The sequence below is a fragment of the Sesamum indicum genome, linkage group LG3, assembly GCF_000512975.1.
Source record: "Sesamum indicum cultivar Zhongzhi No. 13 linkage group LG3, S_indicum_v1.0, whole genome shotgun sequence".
Taxonomy (NCBI): domain Eukaryota; kingdom Viridiplantae; phylum Streptophyta; class Magnoliopsida; order Lamiales; family Pedaliaceae; genus Sesamum; species Sesamum indicum.
In genome coordinates, this window is record NC_026147.1 from 18,069,264 (window position 1) to 18,092,162 (window position 22,899).

At 34.2% G+C, this 22,899-nt stretch overlaps 1 protein-coding gene across 1 annotated transcript; it reads right to left on the minus strand.

Moving 5' to 3' along the window:
- On the minus strand, positions 4,803-21,466 carry LOC105158688 (ATP-dependent DNA helicase 2 subunit KU70). Its single transcript, XM_011075526.2, has 19 exons — positions 21,306-21,466; positions 21,128-21,205; positions 19,777-19,893; positions 19,154-19,268; positions 18,646-18,751; positions 18,371-18,488; positions 18,141-18,224; positions 17,998-18,056; positions 16,835-16,968; positions 16,715-16,758; positions 16,488-16,564; positions 15,822-15,969; positions 11,235-11,296; positions 9,866-9,926; positions 7,103-7,195; positions 6,906-7,026; positions 5,837-5,939; positions 5,539-5,725; positions 4,803-5,141 (listed from the first exon to the last, which is right to left on the minus strand). The coding sequence occupies exons 1-19, from the start codon at positions 21,366-21,368 to the stop codon at positions 5,028-5,030; spliced, it is 1,884 nt and encodes a 627-aa protein (XP_011073828.1). The 5' UTR covers positions 21,369-21,466; the 3' UTR covers positions 4,803-5,027.

The window sequence follows — 22,899 nt, forward strand, 5'->3', positions numbered from 1 at the left end:
TAAACCCTAATCTAATGGGCTTTATGATCACCTATTCTGACAATCTCCTATTTAACTTTAAAGCCAATCACCCATCATCCTCAAACCTATCTTTTTAAAATGTTTAGTATGAGCAATCTGCCATACAAGCTTGGTCAGCAAATCTGCCTTGTTATCTGTTGAGCTGACTCAATCATTCCAAACATCATCTTTACCCACCATCTCTATAGGAAGATGGTAGCATCTAAGAATATATTTAAACCGCTAATGAGATATCGGTTCCTTCACTTGTACTGCCACCCTATTGTTATCACAGAAGATAAGCACTAGCTTGGCAGTGATAGTCACTACACCTAACTCTTGTATATAGTTTTTCATCCAAACGGTCTCCTCAGTTGCTTCCAAAGCTGCTATGTATTTAGCTTCTGTGGTGGAATCAGTTGTGCTCTCTTGCTTGGAATTCTTCCAAGCAACTACTCCATCGTTAAGCTTGAATATGGACCCTGACTGAGATTTGGCATCATCATCATCACCAAGAACATATCTTTGGCCTTCCTTAGGTACCTAAGTATAGTCTTGACGGTAGTCCAGTTTGCTTCTCTGGGACATACTTGATATTTGCTTGCTGCTCTCAAAGCTTAAGGAACATGAGGCCTGGTAAAGTGCACACATACAAAATGCTACCAACAGCAAAAGGATAAGGAACGTCCGCATCCTTTTCAGCTCCTCATCAGTATTAGGAAACTGCTTATTGGACAACTTAACTCCATGCCTCATGGAAGGAATCCTCATTTGGAGTTTCTCATTTTGAATCTTATCAAGGTTTTCTCAGGATATGATTTTTAGGTCATTCCTAACATCATCTTAGATATATCCCTGTAGATCTTGACACCAGGGATGTAGGAACCTTACTCAAATCTTTCATGGAGAATTGAGTGGACAATCATGCTTTAGTGTAATCTAACATATTAACATCATCTCAATAAGCAAGATGTCGTCCACATAAAGCACAAGGAATATAATAGAGCTCCCATTGACCTTCTTGTATATATAATTGATCAATTCATTTTTTATGAAATCCCTAATGACTTCATCGAAAAATATATACTCTAGCTTCGGGAAGCTTGTTAGAGGTCATAGATGGAGATCTTTGAAAATTACAGACCTTATGCTCTTCTCCAACTGTCATGAAACCCTCCAGCTAATCCATATAGATATCTGCCTCAAGAAATCTATTAAGAAAGGTTGTTTTCACATCCATCTATATATTTCATAGTCATACCATGCAACTATAGCAAGCATAATCCTAATGGACTTGGTTATGACTTTAGGCGAATAGATTTCTCAAAATCAACCCCAGGTCTCTAAGTATAATTTTTTGCCACAAGCCTAGCTTTGAAGGTTATTACCTCCCCGTCAGCTCCAAACTTACATTTGTAAATTCATTTACAACCAACGGTCTTAACACCCTTAGGTGGCTCCACCAAGGTCATAACCTAATTTGAACTCATGGAGCCCATTTTGAATTTCATGACCTCAAGCCATTTACCCAAGTCGATGTCTGGTTTTGCTTCTCTATACATCTTTGATCATTATCCAACTAACCAGTCATACCTAAAAACCCATACCTCTCAAGAGGTTATTGTAAAGATGACCTATGGAGGACTGGAATATCATACGAGGGAAGAGTGGGCGCAGATGATGTGGTTGCATCCGATTGAGGTGCCTCACTTGATTTCTCAAGGAGTAACTCATCACATCGGGTATCCGCTGAAAAAAGAAAACTCTTTCCAAGAATACTGTATTTCTCGAGACAAATACCTTTTGCTCAAAGGGATCATAGATTAATACCACGTAATTTCTTCAAATAACCAATAAACCTGGACTTAGACCTCGAATCCAGTTTGTCTCCCACTAGTTTCTTGACGTGTGCAGAGTTACCCCACACTTTCAAGTATTTGAAGGAAGCACGCTTACCATGCCATATCTAATATCACATCTGGGGCCACAACTTTAGACGACGCTATGTTTAATAGCTTCGTTCTTATCTCATGCCCATACTCCCAAAAGGATAAATGCAGTTCGGTAAAATTCATTATAAATCAAACCATGTCCAACAATGATTCCTCCTTTCAGACATGCCATTTAACTAAGGCATCGAGGGAGGTTTCCATTGAGAAATAATACCGTCTTCTTCAGGTAATCTCAAACCTCACCACTTAAATACTCACCACCTCAATTCGACTGAAGGACTTTAATTTTGCGATCAGTTTGGTTCTCAACTTCAAAATCTAAACTCTTTAAACTTACCAAATGCTTCAGGTTTGTACCTTATTATATAAACATAACCATACTATCAATGATCATCATTAATGAAGTAAGAGAACCCACCTCTAGCATGTGCATTTAATGGGCTACATACATCTGAATGGATTAAATCCTATAGACTACTAACAAGCTCACTTTATCCAATAAAAGGTTGCTTAGCCATATTACAACAATGTGATGAACTTTTTTGTGAAAATTGTTTGAATTTAAAAATTTGCCCACAATAGTATCAAGTTATAATATCGATAAATAATATTTTCTTTATATTTTTTAGGGTAAATTACAACAAACTCATTTGAAATTTGGCTACAAATACCTCATTATTTAGAAAATTGTCAATATTCTCTAATATTTTATGAAATTATATAGTCTTTGAATAAGAGTCTAGAAATTCCTACTTTGCTCTTGCTACTCTTCTCTTTTTAAAAAAAAATAAAAATTCTAAAAAGAAAATGACGATATGGATTTTTCTTCTTGCCCTTCTAGTCCATAAAAATATTATATTTTTTTGTAAAAAATAAATATAATTATAATTCATAAGTCAAGGACATTTTGGCCGCTCACTACAGAAAATAATTAGAAACCTAACGAAAACTAAAAAAAAATGAGCTAATTATTGGATGAATATGAAATTCAGGGACTAATGATAATGTTCTAAAAAAGGAAAACATTTATAATTATATCAAATTTTATGAGAGCTTATCGTAATTTACCATACTTTTTTAACTATGTTGCTCAATTATACAGCAAACATACTTTTTCCCCACAATTGTTAAAGTTTTTTCCTTCTTTACTCCTCATTCAGTCCTCAACTCATTCACCATCCATAAGTAAATTTACTACATTTGTCAGACCCAGATACCAATTAAGAAGACGTTTCGTTAAGAATATTTGAAAAATCTTATAAGCGCATATATTTTATAAAATATTTTCAGTTAAAATGTATTTTACTTCTCTATGTTTTGTTGAAAAGTGAACTCCTTTATATTTTCAACCATCTGTATTTTGTAAAGTTTAGCAAAAAACACACATTTTGTTAGTAATTAACTTAAGGTGCATTACACACGCTCCTTATGTGTTTGGGGATTTTTTTTTACTATTTTTGATATTTTTTGGTGTTTTTTATTAAAATGCCTTTATGATATTTATATATTTTACATGTATATTTTTTTACTTATTTTTTAAATAATTTTTTGTATTTTTCATCTATCTAAAAAATAAAATATTTTTTAAATATATTTACTTAAAAATATATAGAAAAATCATATTTTTTTAATTTTATAATTTAAATTAAACTATTAAAGTGAATTACATTTAATTTGAAAAATATTAAATATTAAATTAAATTATATTAAATTCAAATAGTTTTATAATTGTTAAAATTATTCTCTATTAACTAAAATATATTTAATTAATATAATTAAAAAGAAAAAAGGAAAACATTGCGGCTGCCGTTGGACAATCGTCCTCGCCCTCTTTCCACGTACGAAAGCGCGATGACTACGCGATGTCGCCCAAATTTCCCGTGGCCCCTATCTATGGGGAAGAGCAGAGGCGAGGGGAGGCGGTGGGGTAAGGGTGGGAGTGGCGGTAATTGGGGAGGGGTAGGGGCAGTGTTAATTTTGTTTGCCCTTTTTTTTAAATAATATTTTTATTAATAAAATTTTAACTCTATCTTTTTTTAAATTTATAATTCAACAATTAAAATTAATTGATTAAATTTAACGACTGTGATATAATTAATGTAGATCTAACGATCATTAAAATAAAAAATAATATATATTAATCAAGGGTGTAACGATCATTTTGTGAAAATTAAAGCCGTCAGTTAAATTCAACGAAGAGGGGCGATTGAGCTCTCATTTTAAAAATAAATTTATTAAGTATTTAGATAATATAATACTTAAAACTTATAGAATGTTAGTGACAAATTTATAATTAATTTAAAAAAACTTGTTAAGATCTTAAAAATAAATTAGCAACTCCTTACTTTTCTTTTTATAAAAGAGCTTATAAGCTTCTAACATTTTATTTTTAAAATTTATATATATATTTTTTTAAAGGATTACCAAACACTTTGTAGAATTGAATCCTATTCGAGTCAACATCGAACAACGTACAAAAGAAGAAGGGATGTGTAACTAAACGGTATTTATTTGACTGCTAATTTCATCACAATTTCAGACCATCTCAATATTAACATATTCTGTTACTGGATTTCTTTAATTAACTAAACATTCTTTAAACAAAATTCTGATCTTTTTGCCTTCTTATAGCGCGCTCTACTCAAAGTGAACAAGAAGAAAAAGCACAACAATTGCTTTAGTTTCACTCAGCAGCCATTTGCACAAGGAATGGCATCAGTAAACATGCTAACTCGGTTATTCCTCTCTGATGTTTTGGCTAAATAGAACGGCTCATGATTCCCTATAAGATTGCCAAAGAATAACGAGCAAGATGATTTCTGCTTCGCTCTTCCCTTTTTTGTCAATACATTTTCTAAAACGTAGATAATTTCTGGCATTCAAAGGCAGCTTTTATCACAAAAATAACATTCCTCCTGTACAGTCAAGATGACAGCAACATGAAGCAACCATTAAAAGATGATCAGGAGAGAGCATTGGTTGACAACAGTTTCAAGTGCAACCACATAATGTATTGCATCTTTTAGTGTCTAAAAGCCAGAGCGATGCAGAAAATGCAATAGTCCTTAACAACAATCATTTACCCATGTGAGTTAAGATTCGGCTGATCAGAGCTTCCTTTTTCCCAGTAACGGGCAGGTTGTGTCTGGTCAGGTAGTACTTAAGTTCCACCACCGTCAACTCCTTCAACTGCCCAATATTATAAACGGCTATTAAATTCCAGTTCCTGATGAATAAAGATCACAAGAACTATTTTAAGTTCTTTTAGAGCTATTCCCTGGAGGAATCATGACTAGACAAAGTTTAGTGTCATTTCATTGAATTTTCTCCATCAAGATAATTACTCTACGAAACCTTATGTTGTTTCTTAAGCTCTTCTCAATTGAAAAGAGATTATAATACTTCTGGAGCCAAAGAAATAGAGGTCTGAAATTTTCCAATGCATTGTCAGGAACAAGCAAACAAAAATGATCACTTAGACTTAGTTATGTAAATCGTTTTTAGCAATGAGTATATCAGACATTTCAAATTGAATCATCCTTTTTACTTGGGCACACAGACAACAGATAGTAAAAGCCAGTGTCACCTTTCCATTGTCTGCAAGATCTAACCAGTCATAGTTTGCATACTCCTTGGTTGCATTTTCAGCAATTGCTTTCCTTTTTTTGGAGGCTTCACTTGTTTTTTCATTGTTCATCAAGTCATTCTCCTCTTCAAAATTTTCTCCATAGACAGAAAGCTTGAACTCTTCCAATGCTTTGACAATACCCGGTCTACAGAAAGAAACCAAAATAAAGCCAATGTCAAACTTGAGATGATAAAAAGCAGAATGACCATGTTTGAAAAAGCTTAGCATTTTTTTAACAGCATCAAGTCTGTGGTACCTCGCCAAGCCTTCTTCATCTGGAAGGGTTTCATCCTTGGTATCAGGCATTTCATCTTCATCCAAAGCCAGAGCCTGCAATACTGCATAATGTCTCTGCAAGGCTGTAAAAGAAATTAAGATAGGGTTGCAACTATCAGAATTGGGACAGTTGGCTGAACCTTGCAGACAATGTACTGTTATTCTTTTGAAATAAGCAAATTTGGCTCTGATTAATCATTGGACCTCAAGCTTGGAATCAGTGGTTATTAAACTGCTTTGTATGCACCCCAGAATTATGAATCTACATTTCCGAAGTCAGCACGCGCAGGATTCTAACATCGATCTGACTGAGCTTTTACTTATTTACGTTGATTCTCTTGTTCATTATAATATATTACATCGAAGTACTCAGTTAGATTAACATCTGATTCACCTAAATTTTAATACGTTAGCACACCCATCTTGGGCAAATCCATCGCTTTTCTGACACTTTTTTAGACTTCATAATAACAGTCAAAACTCCTAAGGTAATTACATTACTCATCACTAACTTTACTAGCATAAAAATAAATTAATTGAATGAAACTATAGCTATCCATGTCAAAAGAATGCTGCATTTGTGATGTTTACATGGTTAGGATCTTAGCAAGACTGCTTATGGAGTTCATTTGCAAAATTCTATCTGCTTTCTGTTATCCAAAATTCAGTGCAAGCATCTTGTCCCTTATGCATATGTTTTCACATCTTCACAAATTTCTTTATCTCCACCCACATAGTCCTGACATTGCACAGATAGCTTCAGTGTTATACCCTAAAATTATGAAAAGATTTCACCAACCATTTCTTATATTTGCCATAATTTTCATCTCATGATAAATATGTTCCTTGGATGCTTGTATCAAGGTCCTCCAAGAGAAATAGCATTCTTAAATTCTAATTGATGCATTCTTTTCAGAAAGCAGGTCTCCTACATCACCAAATTAACTTTGAAGTTAGCACCATTCCAAATACTTGTTATCCATTTACTACTGTTATGATATTTACTATAAGAAAATCCACAGAGCGGTCCTTCAGAATATGGAACATACCAGGGTTCGCAAATTGGCAAACTGAAAAGTTTTTTAGATCAACACGCTTCACTAACAAAGAGGCGCTCTTTATTTGGTCTTCAGTTGCTCGAGGTGCCATGGGATTTGTATCAGTGTGAAGCTGCAGATCCACCATATTGTTTTTAATTCTAAACTCTTCACTTAAGAAATTAGTGAAGTTAAAAAGTTACTCTTACCTCTTCAACAGGTCTGATATCATCAGAATATGGAAGATATATCATATGCATTCCAGGTGGTTCAATCTGACCACTGGTGCTGACAATCTCATCCTGCAGTTCAACAATTACAAACAAATTGTAATATTCAGGTTTAGCATTATGAGCAATGTGTAACTAACAACCACAAAATAATATATGAACCCACAGCTCTAGCAATCTTTTTGTTCAGGATAGAAGATTCATTGAAATAAGAAGTGTTGAGGATAGAGGATCACATGCTCTAATAAAATTCAAATGGGGAAGACTTCTGTAGAACCATTCCTCCCCCTCCCCGTCCCTCCAAACTTCCAACTTTCTTTAGTAGTCTCTTGTAAATACTTTATTAAGGTAAGGAGCATAATGCTACAGCAGAAGGGAACAAAAGCAACATTCTTTACATAGGCCACAAATATAAAAGAACAAGCACACTGCCATACTTTTTCTCAGAAATTATTTAATCATGCCACCACTGAAATTTCGGTTACTATCTTATCAATATTAAGAGGATTATAAAAACTTCTCCTGAGATTTGCTCTAAAGACAAGAAAATCACTTAATTCTCTGAAATTACATTCATATTTCCTAGCATAGACGTCTGTTGAAAATCCTAAAGTCTTTTATGAAATCACCTACTTGCCCGTTGTTAAAGAGCATATAAGCTTCATTATCTGGTTATCTGAATTCCAAGGACTTCCCCCACGGTTTTTGTCCAAATGGATTATCTTCCTAGAAATTTCAATTAAATTTCTGTGTGGTTTCCAAGAAAAACTCCTGAGATATCCCAACCATCGGAAAACACTTTGCAACCACACACAAAGTTGAATATTCAAATCCAAATTCAAGTCCATAATAGCATACATGCATTTAAACCAAGATTCAACCGTTGTGTCTCTTTTGTTCCTTGCTCGACAACTCATGCTCTAAGTCAAAATAAAAAATTTAAATTTCCCAGAGAAGAGCTTTCTCCAACATGGAAGCTGATTGGTGGTTTATGAAATTGTGACAAAACAAACAGATGGTGCTAATTAATCTGTGAAAGGAGAAGATAAGGAGAGTGTTAAAATAAAAAACCCAACACTATGTAATTAAACTTTTCAAAATACTAATATATTCTAGCTCTAGTACCACAGAATGTGCTTACTTATATTATGAAATAAACCTCAAAATTTTACGGCGAATAAAGAATATTATATATAAGGGGGATTAGTTGGACTTAGACTAACCTCAAGAAAGGTTTAAAAAAAAAAAAACTTCCAATTTCACAATATATTGATACTTAATTTGAGGTACAATTGTCTTTTCATTAAGCTTTCGTTGACGACAACTTCTTCCATTGCATAGGCTAGTACTCGGGTAGGGACAGCACTGGGCAGGTCTGGGCCGGACTTGAGAGCCGCTTTGGACTCGCCCAGTGTGAAACCCCGCCTTGCCCCACTCCACCCCAACCAACTTGGACCTAGTCAATCGTATAAAGCTTCTTTTCTCTCTAAAATTTTAGAATAATAAATATATTAGTAAATCAAATTACATAACATTCACCATGAACCATTACATAGTTGGAAGTATCACTGCTTGCTAATGGATAAATCCATTTTTTGATAATTGTGGTTCTAAATTTAATAACCACTACGTATTTATTCCAATTGTAGGTTAGGTTTTGGATCATTTATCTTTAGTAATACATTAAAAGTATTGTTAAGCAGACAATTTTAATTTTTTCAACAATTCACCATCAATCCAAACACAAAGTACATTATTAGACATTCAAATACAAATATCACCCTTAGTTCAAATTATAGTCTTCAACGTATTCAAGTAAGTGAAGTGGGTGAGTCGAAAGATTCAAAACTCAAAATTCTAAAACCTGGAAGATAAATTAATTATTAATAATCCAGGCCAGATTTGCAAAATTTTATGGGGCTTGTCCAGGTTTGGGCCCTAGTTTATGTGAACCCATTGCCAAACCTATGACTCGGGTATAATGCAAGATGCCAATAAACAATAAAGGTGGCTGTAATTTCATAAACCCAAAGAGGACTATATGGAAAGTTGGTGTAATTATCCATGAAAAGAATTTCAAACTTTAGCATAAAGTAACCAAAAGAGTTCCAAAAGTTCATGAGCTACAAATTTCAATCTCTTCCAAAAGTCAATATTGCTTTATCAAATGTTTTTGGAATTCACTTGCACAACATGCTGACAATATAGTGCTATATGTTTCTTCAATAACACAAAAGTATTTCAAGTTCAAATGTTTAGCTGAAAAAAGAATTACTTAATTCGCATTAGTCACATTCAGAGAATGAACTTTAGCCTAAGACTGCATAAGGCAGCATGAACCTCTCTTCATTTAGAATAAAAGAGCTCCTACACTCCACTGGGAAACATGACCAGCAATTCACTGGATGATTCTTCTATGTTTATTTTACAGCAGAGAGGCAATCTATATTGTATGGTCAAGCACGTTTCGGTTTCAAGATCAACATGCTGGAAACATGTTTAGATTCTTTTATACATTATAAATAACATATAAATGGGTAGAACATTTTATAGATTTCAACAAGAACCAAGAAGAGAACTAGTAAAGTGATGAGAAAGAAATCGGATTTTGTTCAAGTGTATACTCTAGCTAAAATGCATTCCAACATAAGAAGAGTACACAGGACTTGTAGTTGAGTTCCAACATTATCATCATATGCTTGCTCACTGAAACAGGACTTTATTACAACAACAATATCTTACTTGTGCAACTAATGCCACCAACTGAGGATGAGTTGAGCTCCCATAAAACGCAACGGCGAAACTGTAGCATAAAATGAGCAACTAAGTACAATAAAAAGCAAAGAGGTGAAATCTTCACAGGAAGCCAACATCCGACTAATACACTGCTTGAAACTGTGCCCAACATTGTCTTTTATTTCATTTCAGATACTTCTTCCCATATGGTTTTATTTTGCCATATCAGAATCATTCATGCACACTTACATGAAATAGGCTACACAATCTCTACCTAGACACTTGTCTATGGGATAATAGGAAACCAAAATGTATTGATAGGTTATTGGCATTTTCTTAGCCATCAAACTTATGGGGAAAGCTCATGTATGCAACATTGGGTCAGCGAAGTCCAGGAAAAGATGTAGGAGAACATGAACATGAATATCTAGCAACCACTTTTAGCATTCAATTACAACACCACGTACACACTCAAATATCTAAAATCTAAATTTGGGTGGTACCAGTATATTCAAAACTCAACCTCCAACTTGGACTGAGGACTCTTCTCTTCTCTCCCTTTCCTCCTCATAGTTATGGGGAGAGGTGATCCTCCATAGTAGCATTAGCAACAAATGAAGGTGGAAATCTAAGATTTATGTGCAGGGTTATCAAATGTAATTGTAATTTTAACTATATGTAAGAATGTTGTTATTGTATTTTTTAATTTGTTTATTTGAAGATTATGAAACTGATAATGTTTTCTTCTAATGCTAGTTTGTGATCGAAAAAACAAAAGAATGTATGTTAAACATATAATAGGTTAATTGGAACAAAACGTGTTTAAAATATGTTCGAGAAAACATTAAAAAAAATAGTCGTGATGAATATACAGTATATTAGAAAAATATGATGGCTCCCTTTTGATATATGGATAATAAAAATTGCACTATTAAAAAATGTACTCATTATACAATATATAAGAGTAACAAGTATTAACCCTCAAGGAAAACTTTAGAGGGTGTGCTGCGTAAATTTAGAAAAGCCGCAGAGGGTTATAAAGCTTAGGGTATAAAATAGTTGTTCCACTATTTCCTTTTTTTTACCTCTGACTGATGACACTTTTTCCTGGTTAGGTGACATATTAAGATTGAGGAATTCCTAAACTGATATTAACATGAGGGGAAGTAAATGTAACTTGACATGTCAGAAAATAGATGCCTTTACGTTGGACAAACTTCAGTAGAGGGTACTCTAATTAACTATTTCATTGATTTGTGGCAGGCTGCTTTGGGAAGCAAGTGGTACATGTTAGTGTCACTTCCCTTATAAACATATGACTAAATGAATGGATAATGCTAATTCATGAAAAACTTCAGCAATCATTTGAACTCACCGCTTCAGCCGCAACATTGATCTGTGAAGAGCTATGAAAATACAAGTACTTCCAATCACTTCCTGCACCAAATAAATGAAGAATAGAGGGGAATTTAGAACAAAAGCTATTATTGATTTCATGTGAAAGAAGAGAAGAACAAAGAAACTAATGCCAAATGAAATGACAGAAGGATATTAGCTTTTGAATTTGAAAGAAGATCAGCCAGGCAGCCAGGCTCTGGATACCAGCAAGCTGCAATTTGAGCTTTCTCCATTAAACTGAATCCTAACTTAGAGATTGTTCACATGTTCAAGCTGATTTTTAAATTTTAAATTTTTTACTTCTTCATTTGTTTGAAAATAATTACTTCTGAATTAAGTATTCAAGGTGGATAAAGACTGTCCAAGCACTAGGCAAAGGCTAGAAATACAAGCTTCAGAAAGTTGGTTGTGGCCGCCTGGCCGGCTCAAGCGTCAAGCTTCTCCAGCTTCAATTAGTAAAACTATAATGAAGTGAACTCCCTGATAATGATAATCAGCATTCAGTTCAATAAACATAGCAGATGAGAAGAATAGGTAGGGATGACAGGACCGGGACCTGTGAGCATTCCCCATTAAGCATGTCACTTGACTCATCTTATACAGACTTAATCCTGAAAAAAGAAGGCTATTAACCAAGCTGATCAATCCCTTCCTCTCAATTGATTGCCCAAGAATGGCTCCCTCTGGTTACATTTGGGGGGAGTATCTCAATTCCGCCTGGATTATGCCAAACATGCATCAACTTTCTCCCTCCTCTTCTCTAAAATATTATTAAGAATCCTTAACCATTACTAACATACATACATATAGATATACTCCTATTACTATATTTTTTTTTATATACAATTTATACATTTCCATCCATTACATCAATAAAAGATATGAACATGTACTGATATAATAACATATGTAACAACAACAACAAAAACAATAATAATAATAATAATTGATGTGCGCCACTTGCCATGAAAAAATACTTACATAAACTGCTACAGTAGGAAATATCTCCCTCTAAAGTAAGACCAAACACAAATTCTCTAACTTATTCCACCACAATATGTTTCTCTAAAACATTTCCCTCAAGCATACATACAGCTTTATATACTTGTTCTTGATTCATGGATGTCGTCTATTGTTGATTGGTAGTGGGTCACTGATTTGGTGGTGTTGGAAATCTTGGGGATGGACTAAAGTTTCTGGAAGTTGGGATTTTATAATGAAAACTGGGGGAATTGGGATTATTGCTGAAAATTTTTAAGCTTTTTTTACCTGAATATATGCTTGGACTTGGTATATCTTAATTAAAGTATGTCAATTGTCCTGGTGTTAGCGTTTGAATTTTCCGATTGTTTTCAATGTGCTATTCCATGGGTTGATATGAATTGTTCTAGTTTAAGTTTAGATAATTAAAAGAGAGTAGCACATGCAGCATAACAAACATATTGTTTGTGTGGAATGTATCTCCTCGGTTGTATGAAATGGAAAATGTGCAAGGATTAACTGAAAAACTCCATGTGTGGGCTTTTGAGCCAAGAGCATTCCACTTAAATTGTGCTTATGCATTTCTTGTGATTGAGTGCATCAAACATGGTTCGTTCATTCTGGAACTTGCTTGTGCTATGCATTTTCAGATCAATTCTTGGTGGATTTGTGTATGAAAGTGATGAGGACACCTAGGAATGGCCGGTTTGACCTTAAAAAACTACCGCACTTCACCCCTAGAAAAACTCATTTGAGCATTAGCTTTTCGTTTCTTGGTTAACCTATGTTACAGGCCACTTTTACCCCTTCTGGTTATTCCTCAAAGTAATTTGTGAACCCATATAAGGGGATGATGCTGGCTTAGTTGCTTGGATGTATAACATGCAAAGAAGTGAATGACATGATTTAAGTTGTGTAGTAGGGGAAAAATTATTATCCCCGTTAAAAAAAAGGGAAGAGAATAAAAGAAAAGAAGAAGGAAGAGAATTGGAAGTCGAGAAAAGAAAAGAGAAAGGAGAAAAAGAATTCAAAGAAAAAGAAAGAAAGAAAAATGGAGGAATTTTGTTCTTTAACACACTTAAATCAAGTTAAAGAGAAAGGGTTATTCAAGGTAAGCAACTAACTTGACACATGCAAGAAGGAAGGCCAATTGCTTTAAGCAACGCACTTGGAGTCAACAATCTGGCTTTATCCACTTATGAGAAGGAATTCTTAGCTATATCTATGGCTGTCACTAAGTGGAAAATTTACTTGCTAGGATACTTTCATAATGTTTGGTTTTGTTTTTAATTTGAGGTGTTTTGTGGAGATAGAGAGAGAAAAACAAAGATAAATAAGTATAAGTTAGAGATAGTGTGTATATTTGTATTTGTTTTTAGAGATAATATAAAATAAGTATGGTATGTTTGATGTTGGGTAGTGGGAGACAAAAAGTACTTTTCATTGTCAAATCATTTGTCAAATCATGTCTCTTTTATATATATTTATATGTATATGTATGAAAATGTATATGTTTATATTTATATGTATATGTATATTTTTTGGACAAAAAATAATCAAAATACTGTTTTAAAATAATGCAAAATATACCTAAAACTGGCAAAATAAAACAAGCCAAACATAGTGTATATTTTGGCCCATCTTAAAATCAAAACCAAAAATAGTGTTTGTGATTAAGACAGATCAACAAAGTCTGCAGTTATGAAGTTCAATACAAAAAGGGGAATGAGAATAGGGCACGTGATGCTCTATCCAGGAGAGTGCAGACAGCAGGTGAGAAAAATCAATGCTATCACCACCAGGTGCCAAGATGGGTTCAAGAGTGCAGGATAGGTATGAAGGTGATACACTCTTCCAAGCCGTCATACAATCTGGCATTAGGAAAATGATCATCAGTGCATCACATGATTCAGCGATGGGAGGTCATTCAGGGATTCATGGCACTTATCAAAGAGTAAGGCAATGTTCTTTCGGCCCAGACTTAAGGAAGAATTACACTCTTGGGTTAGGGAGTGTGCAACATGCCAGAGAGCCAAGCATGAGAATAATCCATATCCCCGATTATTGTACCCATTGCCAATATCTGAGCAAGTTGGTCTTGCATACTCATGGAGTCCAGTGAAAGACTACTTTTATCTTAAGGGAAGGACTCTATATTGATTGTAGTGGATACACTAACCAAATACTCTCATTTCCTAGCTCTGAAACACCCTTACAGTGCCAGCAGAGTAGCTAAAGTATTCCTTGATTTCATCTATAAATTGCATGGAATGCCCAATATAGTTACAGAGACATGATATTCACTAGCAAATTCTGGAAAGAATTGTTCAGTTTGTTGGGAGTTTCTCTAGACATGCATCAGCTTATCACCCTCAAAGTGACGGGCAAACTGAGAGAGTCAACCACTGCTTGGAAAACTATTTTAAGGTGCATGTGCCATCAACAACCAAAAAGGTGGTGGGATGGCTTGGGCACAGTATTGGATCAACACCAACTCCCATACAGGGGTTAAAACTACTCCTTTTTCAAGCCTTGTATGGTTATCCTCCAAACCAATTGTGTATAGGCCCTTATCTGCAGAGTCACCATACTAAGGTGGAGGAATTGGTGCAGGAAAGAATGAAGATGCTTCAGTTATTGAAGGACAATCTATGCAAGGCTGAGCAAAGGATGAAATTATTTGTGGACAAACATAGGAGTGAAAAGAAGTTTGACGTACGAGATTATGTATTTCTGAAGCTACAGCCTTACAGGAAAATTTCTATAGCATTGAGAAGGAAAGTGAAACTCTCTGCAAGATATTATGGACCCTATGAAGTGGTGCAGAGGGTTGGGGAGGTAGCCTACAGGTTAGCATTACCAACTACTTTCAGGATTCACACTGTATTTCATGCTTCATGCTCCCTGCTGAATGCGCTTTCAGATCGGGACTGTTGGATGAAGTGGATAAAAGATGGCCTTCAGATTTCTAGGGTTTGTAAAATTGGGGAGAAATCAAGCAACAGGCAGGAAACAAGCGCATTTTGAAAGAGGAAGAGGTTTCAAAATTGGGGATTCAGGCACAGCAGGAGGACACCTTTTCGAGAGACTTACCTTCAGCATCTGGTGAACACGTGACTAATGATCTGAAGGGCAGCAAAAGCAGTATGACCTGGAGGTGGCGCACAAATTCCCAGCAGCGCACAAGCCAATGAGCTGGGAAAGTTTGTTAGGAGCCAATAATCTGTCTGCTTAGATTTTTGCATTCCAGCTTTGTATTTAACCAAGTTTGTACTCATTGAAGCTCAGTATTTAATGAAATTCCAGCATTATATTCTCCTCATCTCCTTCTTCTCTCCTTTCCCACCCCTATTTTCTTAAAAATCTTACTGGAACTTACAAGAACATAACACATGCGCAGGAGCACGTAATCAAAGCTGACTAGATTGAAAGAAGAAAAAGATAAAAAAGCCACTACAATGCCTTTTCAAACACTGGAAAAAAACAGTTAACACATAATTTTCTAAAGCATCTCACAGTACAAGGAGATAGCAAATTTAGAAACAAGATAAGCATGAATATATAGGGGTAAGAACAACGTAACCTCATCACTTGGGAAAACAAAGGTCGATGGCCTCAAGTTGTGATAATCCTTCAAGCAACTCAACGGCTTGAAACCTAGGAGACGAAGATGTCCGGTAGAGACCCTCTTGATTTCGGAAAGTTCATTGGCTGAGAACATTATATTCTCACTGGAAAGGAAAGCTAATAATAATCATTTGAAAATAAAGCAAATGAAGCACAAGTTAACATGAAAGCACATACTTGAAACAACCATATCTGAGAAGCTATCTTGAGTCATGCCCTAGATAACACCATCTTGTGGCCTATTTATATGATTCCTATAAAATTATCTAACTCCTTCAACAATGAGTTAAAAGAACAAAGCACTTCAAAAAAGTTCAAGTTTCCTTAATACCTCAGGATAGCAAAATCTCGAAAATCCAGTTTTAGAAATCCTCGCAGAAACAATGAATCAAAATATGGAACACATTAAGATATTCCAGGAAAAACTGAAGCAGGTGGAAATTCAAACTCAAAGTTGATTTAATATTTAACCAGTAAAGAAATGTCCAAGAAACTATGCCAGTAAATCAGGGACAAGACAGAAATAAGGCATCAACAGGAAATATATACAGAGACATAATTTTAGATAATCCAGTAAGTATTGCCCAAGGCATTTCAAAAGCTAAAAGTAACTGAACCTCACTTCTTGTAAGTCTGAAAAAGTTTTGGAGGCTCCTGCAGCAGAGCACCAGTGTCTGAACAGAAAAAAGATCTCTCTGCCTGAAGAAATGAGAATCTAAGAAATGGTATTACAATCATGTGCTTCAGAAAGTAGAATAACTATCACAACTCTTCAAAGTTGAAAATAAATTATCAAGGGTTTTTAATTCATGGAACCCAGTTCAAATAAACAACTTCCAGTATTAATACCTTTATAGGAAGATTAGTGACTGAATCAAGCCAAGTGATAGCCCCTGAAACCAAAGAGGATATATTAGAGATGTCTTACCTTGAGGCCAATTATGAGACACATATAGACATGAAACAGACCTGGATTGGTTGGACGGACTAAAGCATAGGTATTTAATTCAATGGATATGCCACCAGCAATGATGAAGTTAATTCTTCGAACTTTCCGCTTTCTGAAAATACGCTTTCTTAGCTGATCTTTCATATCCTCAAATCTGACATCAAAATGATGTTTTGTCAGCATAATTAGGAAAAAAAGGAGAGACACTTGCTTGTATATCCCAGAAACTAAAAGCACATCTCCGCTAAATTTGGCGAGAAACATATCTGTTTCATAGTCAAATTATAAGACAACTCATGTCTGATTAAGTCAGTGCAAGTATAAATGAAAAGGATGGATCCAGAACAATAAAGTTGCTTCGTCTTGCTTTTTCTTGGCTCATAAGTAAAGATTCTGCAATTAATCAACTTGATCAGCGATAGCATCACATTGGTACATTGCACTTATTACTGTATTACCTAGTTTGATGCTAGGGTACATACATAACACCTGAAGCAACATAAAGACACATTTTAGGAGAATAACTAATGGTATACGTAGTATACTTGATGAAGGATGCACTGGAAGTCCCTCCATGTTCCTAGTGGGGAAGAACAAAACCAAGAATTATATCATTTGCAGCATTTATTTAGGTGCTCATAAGTTGACAGAAAAAATATATAGTTCAAAATAATTTGTTTTAAAATTCCATACTGGGAATAAGATAATCATTTATTTGATTCTTGAAATTCATTAAATTAACAAGCATAAACAAGTTACGCATCAATGTTTTCCCCATATGCTTTTTCATGCACAATCTGCACATACTTTCCAATTACAAATCAGAAAAATATTAGTATTATTTCATTCTACTTCCTACTATATGACTAATGCTTTTTGAACAAACCCTTTAAAACCATTGGAAAATAATGTGATCCAATATATAAGCAAACAAAATTCAACTGAGCAGTTAACATCCATATCCTCTTTATTGATAATTAATGTACATCATAGACTAATTACCCCAATGGCAACATTGAACAACAAAAGAAATTGTCAACTCGACCAGGTTAATAAACAAACAGTAATAAGATGTAAAAGGATGGTAATGCCAAAAACAAATAAAGTTGCAAAGTTCTTGGACTTTTGGGCAAGATTCTGTCAGACAGAAAGGAAATTAGCAAGGGAACTGGCTGATCCAAACCTCTCCCCTATTAAAGCCTTAAACTCAGCCAGGTCATTGCCTTCCAGTCCCAATAATTCCTGAATATATGAGGAGTGAATTAGATACAAAAGAAAACTAGATATAAACAAGACAAGGGTAATCCATTCTAAGCATGAACCTACCGCATAGAAAGTGGACATATTGAAGTCTTCATCTGGTCTACTCAAGGGAAGGAGTTCAATTAAGATGCCAAGATCTTGAGCATCCTGAAAAGAAACCAAAAACTCATTTTTCATGTTTCTCATAATTTTACTGTGCCAAAAGACATTGCGTCCTTGCATTTTTCAAATCTCAAGATCTTCTGAGCTTTACGAAGACTCGATCTATGCATGTGCATGAACTGAAACATTACTTTGGCTCGTTGTAATGTTGTTCTCATCATATCCATTTTTGTCACTCCTTTCATGTTCCCAAATGGATCATCTTCATTTGTAAACAACAGAATCCTTTTATCAGCTGTTTTTGCAGACCTGGTGCAATTACAACAGCAATATTATTTGAAACTCAATATCTTTTAGATGAAATAAACCATCAATTACTTTCAAAAAGTTATACCATATATAAAGCGTCCTTGTACATAATGCTTATCTAGATTTTACATTCATACCATTCTGGAGAAAAACATACCCTTTCCGCAATATTGCTTGTGCAGCCCAAAAAGCATTGTAAAGAGAATTATCACGAGTTCCAGGCAAGATGCCATATTTACTCCCAATTTGTTTATCAAATGACTCTGTTTGCATAAAGAATCAGGTAAAAAGTCAGCCAAGAGCCAATTACATGATGGTTGATAGGGCAAAGCAGATAACAAGAAAGGACCTCCAGGGCCATTATTTCATTAGATGCATGAACTAAAAAAAGTTTCCCGTGACGCAAAAAGCCCAATGGGAACTTTATCAGTACATAATGAAAATAAGAAATGCAGTTTTTCTGGTTGTCTCAACATGTCAATGTTGAGAAATTGTGAAAATGTTTCAAATTAAGAAAGTCATGGATCGTGAAGTATAAATATAATATGCTTTGACAAAAGTAACGGTTAGTAAGAACTAGATGTGTTGGAACTTGGAACTATATATCATATGCTATTCAGCAAGGAGGTTGGTTATCGACCCAAATAAAGCTGATAATTACTGACCTTCTATGCGGTCAAATTCTTTGATAAGCCTAGCTGTTGGTCGATCTAAATCCTCTCGTTCAGGAACATTAAAAACATATACACCATTCAGGTCCTGCAAATTCTTCTTTTCCCTCTAGAAAATCAAGCATATACAAGACATAAATGAGATATGGTACTTCAGTCAAAGCCTCAAACTTAACTTTTTTAATATAATAATTTTCATGGTATCTCATGAGTCATGACATATGAAGTATGTCATCCAGTGATCACTTCGATAAATTTAACCTTTATAACATTTATTAACATTTTCTATTGTGTTTTTTATGCAATGATTCACTTCTCCACTCTATATACCACAGTTTTTGGGCTACATGCAACTTGGGTCAAGAATGTTGATTCATGTATAAGAATTGTTTGGAGCATACATGAAACAATTTCACTTTTACTCTTCTTGAATCCTTTAAATTTTCTCTTTTCTTTTCTTGTTGTCCTTTTGACGCATTTGTTGAAGTACTGCAGTGCAGAAATTTCTTAGGATAACCAAACCAAGTCACAGTAAAAAGCTAAGACTACCAAAATGTCTAAGAATCAAAGTTGTGTATTTCTTGCAAAATATTAAAGTCAAAAGGCCTTAAGCTTACAGTATTAAAGAAGCATATAGCAACTTCATCATAAGACCTATTGATAATTTGAGTCTTCAGGGACTGTGCAATGCTACGGACAGCAATTTGAAAGTGACTGACATCCTTCTGATCTTCCTGTAAATAATGACAAATCAATGAGAATTCATCATCTTTTCTCATAGAATAAGTATCAAAATATCATGTATACTTTTCTACTACAAAGAGGTCCTACTTTTGATGTTTCTCTGCAAAAGATAAGCAGAAGGCTACCACCTCCAACAAATAATTGATATGGAAACTTAATTATTGAGAATGAGTGAATGTTATTGACTAAAACTGGCAGCAGGAAAGAACAAAGAGCACAATTTCCAGATTTTTAACCCATTCAATTTAGAAATCAGCATGGTTAAGTTTAACATAATGCGTTCACATCAAGTATGTCATTTGGAAAAAGTTCTCCAACAGAGTTATCTTCTAATTGCTTGCTTTTGTTTGCTTACTTTTGTCTTTAATTTAATTGCTTTAAGTATTTAATTAGCCTTTGTTAGATGAAGTTCCTAAAGTTTCTGGGCTTGTCAAGCATTCTTTCACTGGTCAGGAGAACTTTCTTGGCCTGGATTCTAGAGTTGATTTGGCTTAGAGAATTTCTTTTTAGTATATTTCTAGTCTATTTGTATTGATAGTAAGTCTTTTAGCATCTAAATGTTTTCCTATACTGTAAAACAAATTTCAAATCAAGTGCTATCTTGGTTAAGTCAGCTGCCCTTTCCGCTTGTGCTAGATTGATTGCGTACATAAATCAAAACACTTTAGAGCAAGTCATCTTGGTTTACTTAATTCATACTTACTTTTATCATTCATCAATCTTAAGCTTAAGAACTCCAACTAATACTTGTTTCAGATTTTATATCATCAACCTTCCCATCTCAACATCATGGTATCAATCCCTTGAGAAACAGAATCAAGGCTTCCTAAAGAACTCCATTACTCTACCGCAATGAAGATATCTAAATAATCTGCTTTGGCACTGAAACCTGCTCCAATGTCGTACCAAACTTCATTCTAGACATGTCAAAACCAGCATATCTGAAATGCTCAGTTTAAATAACAATATATTACATAAACCCTTTATATAAATTGCTATTACACCATCCTCGTCAGTTATTATATGAAATGAAAACCACATCAACAGTCTCACTAATGCATCTTTGCAGCCTACGTCACATATTATACATAGCCAAACAAAAAACAGAGAAAAAAGAGAGAGAGAGAGAACGAAGGGAACGAACACTTAAGCAATAACCTCGGCAACATGTCATACAAACATGAGTAGAAACTCAACGCAAAAGGGAAGTGGAAGAGGACTAACTGAAGGGAAAGTGGTGGAGAACATTTTGGGGGAAGCATCCACCAAATACACCAACATCTCCTTCGTAGCATCTCTCTCCTGCACATTCTTACAAACACTTGCTTAGCATACGCAGACGGAGAATTTTCTTTTCGGAAAACAGACATGGAAGCTATTGTGCCCTCATGCTCATTACAACCTGGTGGAATTCATCCTCCGGGTCGTCGTCGTCGCGAAAAACATCGTCGGGATCAATATCCATGGAAGTAAACCAGTGTAAGGCGCTGTTGACGAAAGTTCGTCTGATTCTTACAGGAGAAGTTGATGAGTTTGGCCCTTTACTTCTTTCTATATATATAAAGATTTCAAAATTTTATTGCTATTTCTAAAAGTATATACATTAATTTAATAAATTAAAAAAAATAAAAAAAGAAATAATTACACTTTTCTCACCTAAAATTTGATAGAATTACATATAGGGCTCTTGTAGTTTAGGAAATTACATCTAATATTTTTAGATTTATTTATGTCTAACAAATAAATCTATTGGTAGTCAAAATTTACAGATTTTGTTGATATTAACAAAAAATAATCTATATTAACCCCTGATTGAAATTATTACTGACTTATTGCAAGTCAAATAAATCTTTTTATTGACTCTCATACATCTTCATGCATTAATATATGTGAAAAGGTAAATTTTCATCAATATAAGGGTATTTTAACTGGAAAAATTTATTTGATTTGCAATAAGTCAGTAATCAGACAATCAAGAGTAAATATCAATTCTCATTCACTTTTTCTGTTAATATCAGCAAACTCAATAAATTTTGACTAACGAATGACTTATTTATTAGACGGAAGCAAATTTGAAAGTTGTTAGATGTAATTTCACAAAATACAGGAAATCTACGTATAATTACACTAAACTTTAAGCGATGAGAGTGTTATACCACCATTTTTCAGGATATCAGAAGCCTCTCTTCAATAATAATAGAACAAGTTGTATCTGATATATTTAAATGCATGTGCATAAAAAAAATAAAATAATTAAATATTATTTATGGAAAAGTATAATATTAAAATGATTATGACATTACTCAACTAACAATTTATGTAAATATTGACGAATAATCAATAAGAATATATGAAAATTATTATTTTATTCGAGTGTAACAAATGATCTGCGCAACCCAGAGCTCCTAACACTGAAGAATCTTGCCTAGAACAATGTATTTGTTCCCAAAAAATGATTCCCCCTTTATGCTAGGAAGAGAGCTCCTTTTTATACTAAGTCACTAACTAAGGTAAATGATGAGTCTTTACTCTTTTATCTCTTGTCTTTTTTGATGCGTATATAGATGGAAATTCTTGTGAGGGGGTAAAATGATCATTTTGCGAGTTCCTCTTTAATGCCCTAATCGCCTGGATGTGGCCATAATCTCATACGTTATCCTGTAATTGCTTGGTTTGATCTTTAATGTCCCAAAAATTAAGCTCCTCATTGATGGGAGATATTCAATATAGTTGACTTACTAATATTTTTATATCAGTTATATGAAAAAATAAGTTTATACTATTATAAAAGAGAACCCTTTGATCGTATCAATTTTTTATTGTCCCTTTTTACCCTTTAATTCATTTTATTCTTTTTTAAAAAAATTATCTATGATAGTAATTCAAGTATTTTGTAAATAATTTTATAATTATATTTTTTCCCTCACAACCACTCTCGACCATTTATTCTGGTTGAGGAGACGCTCTTTCCCACTGTGATCAAGAATCGCTAGAAG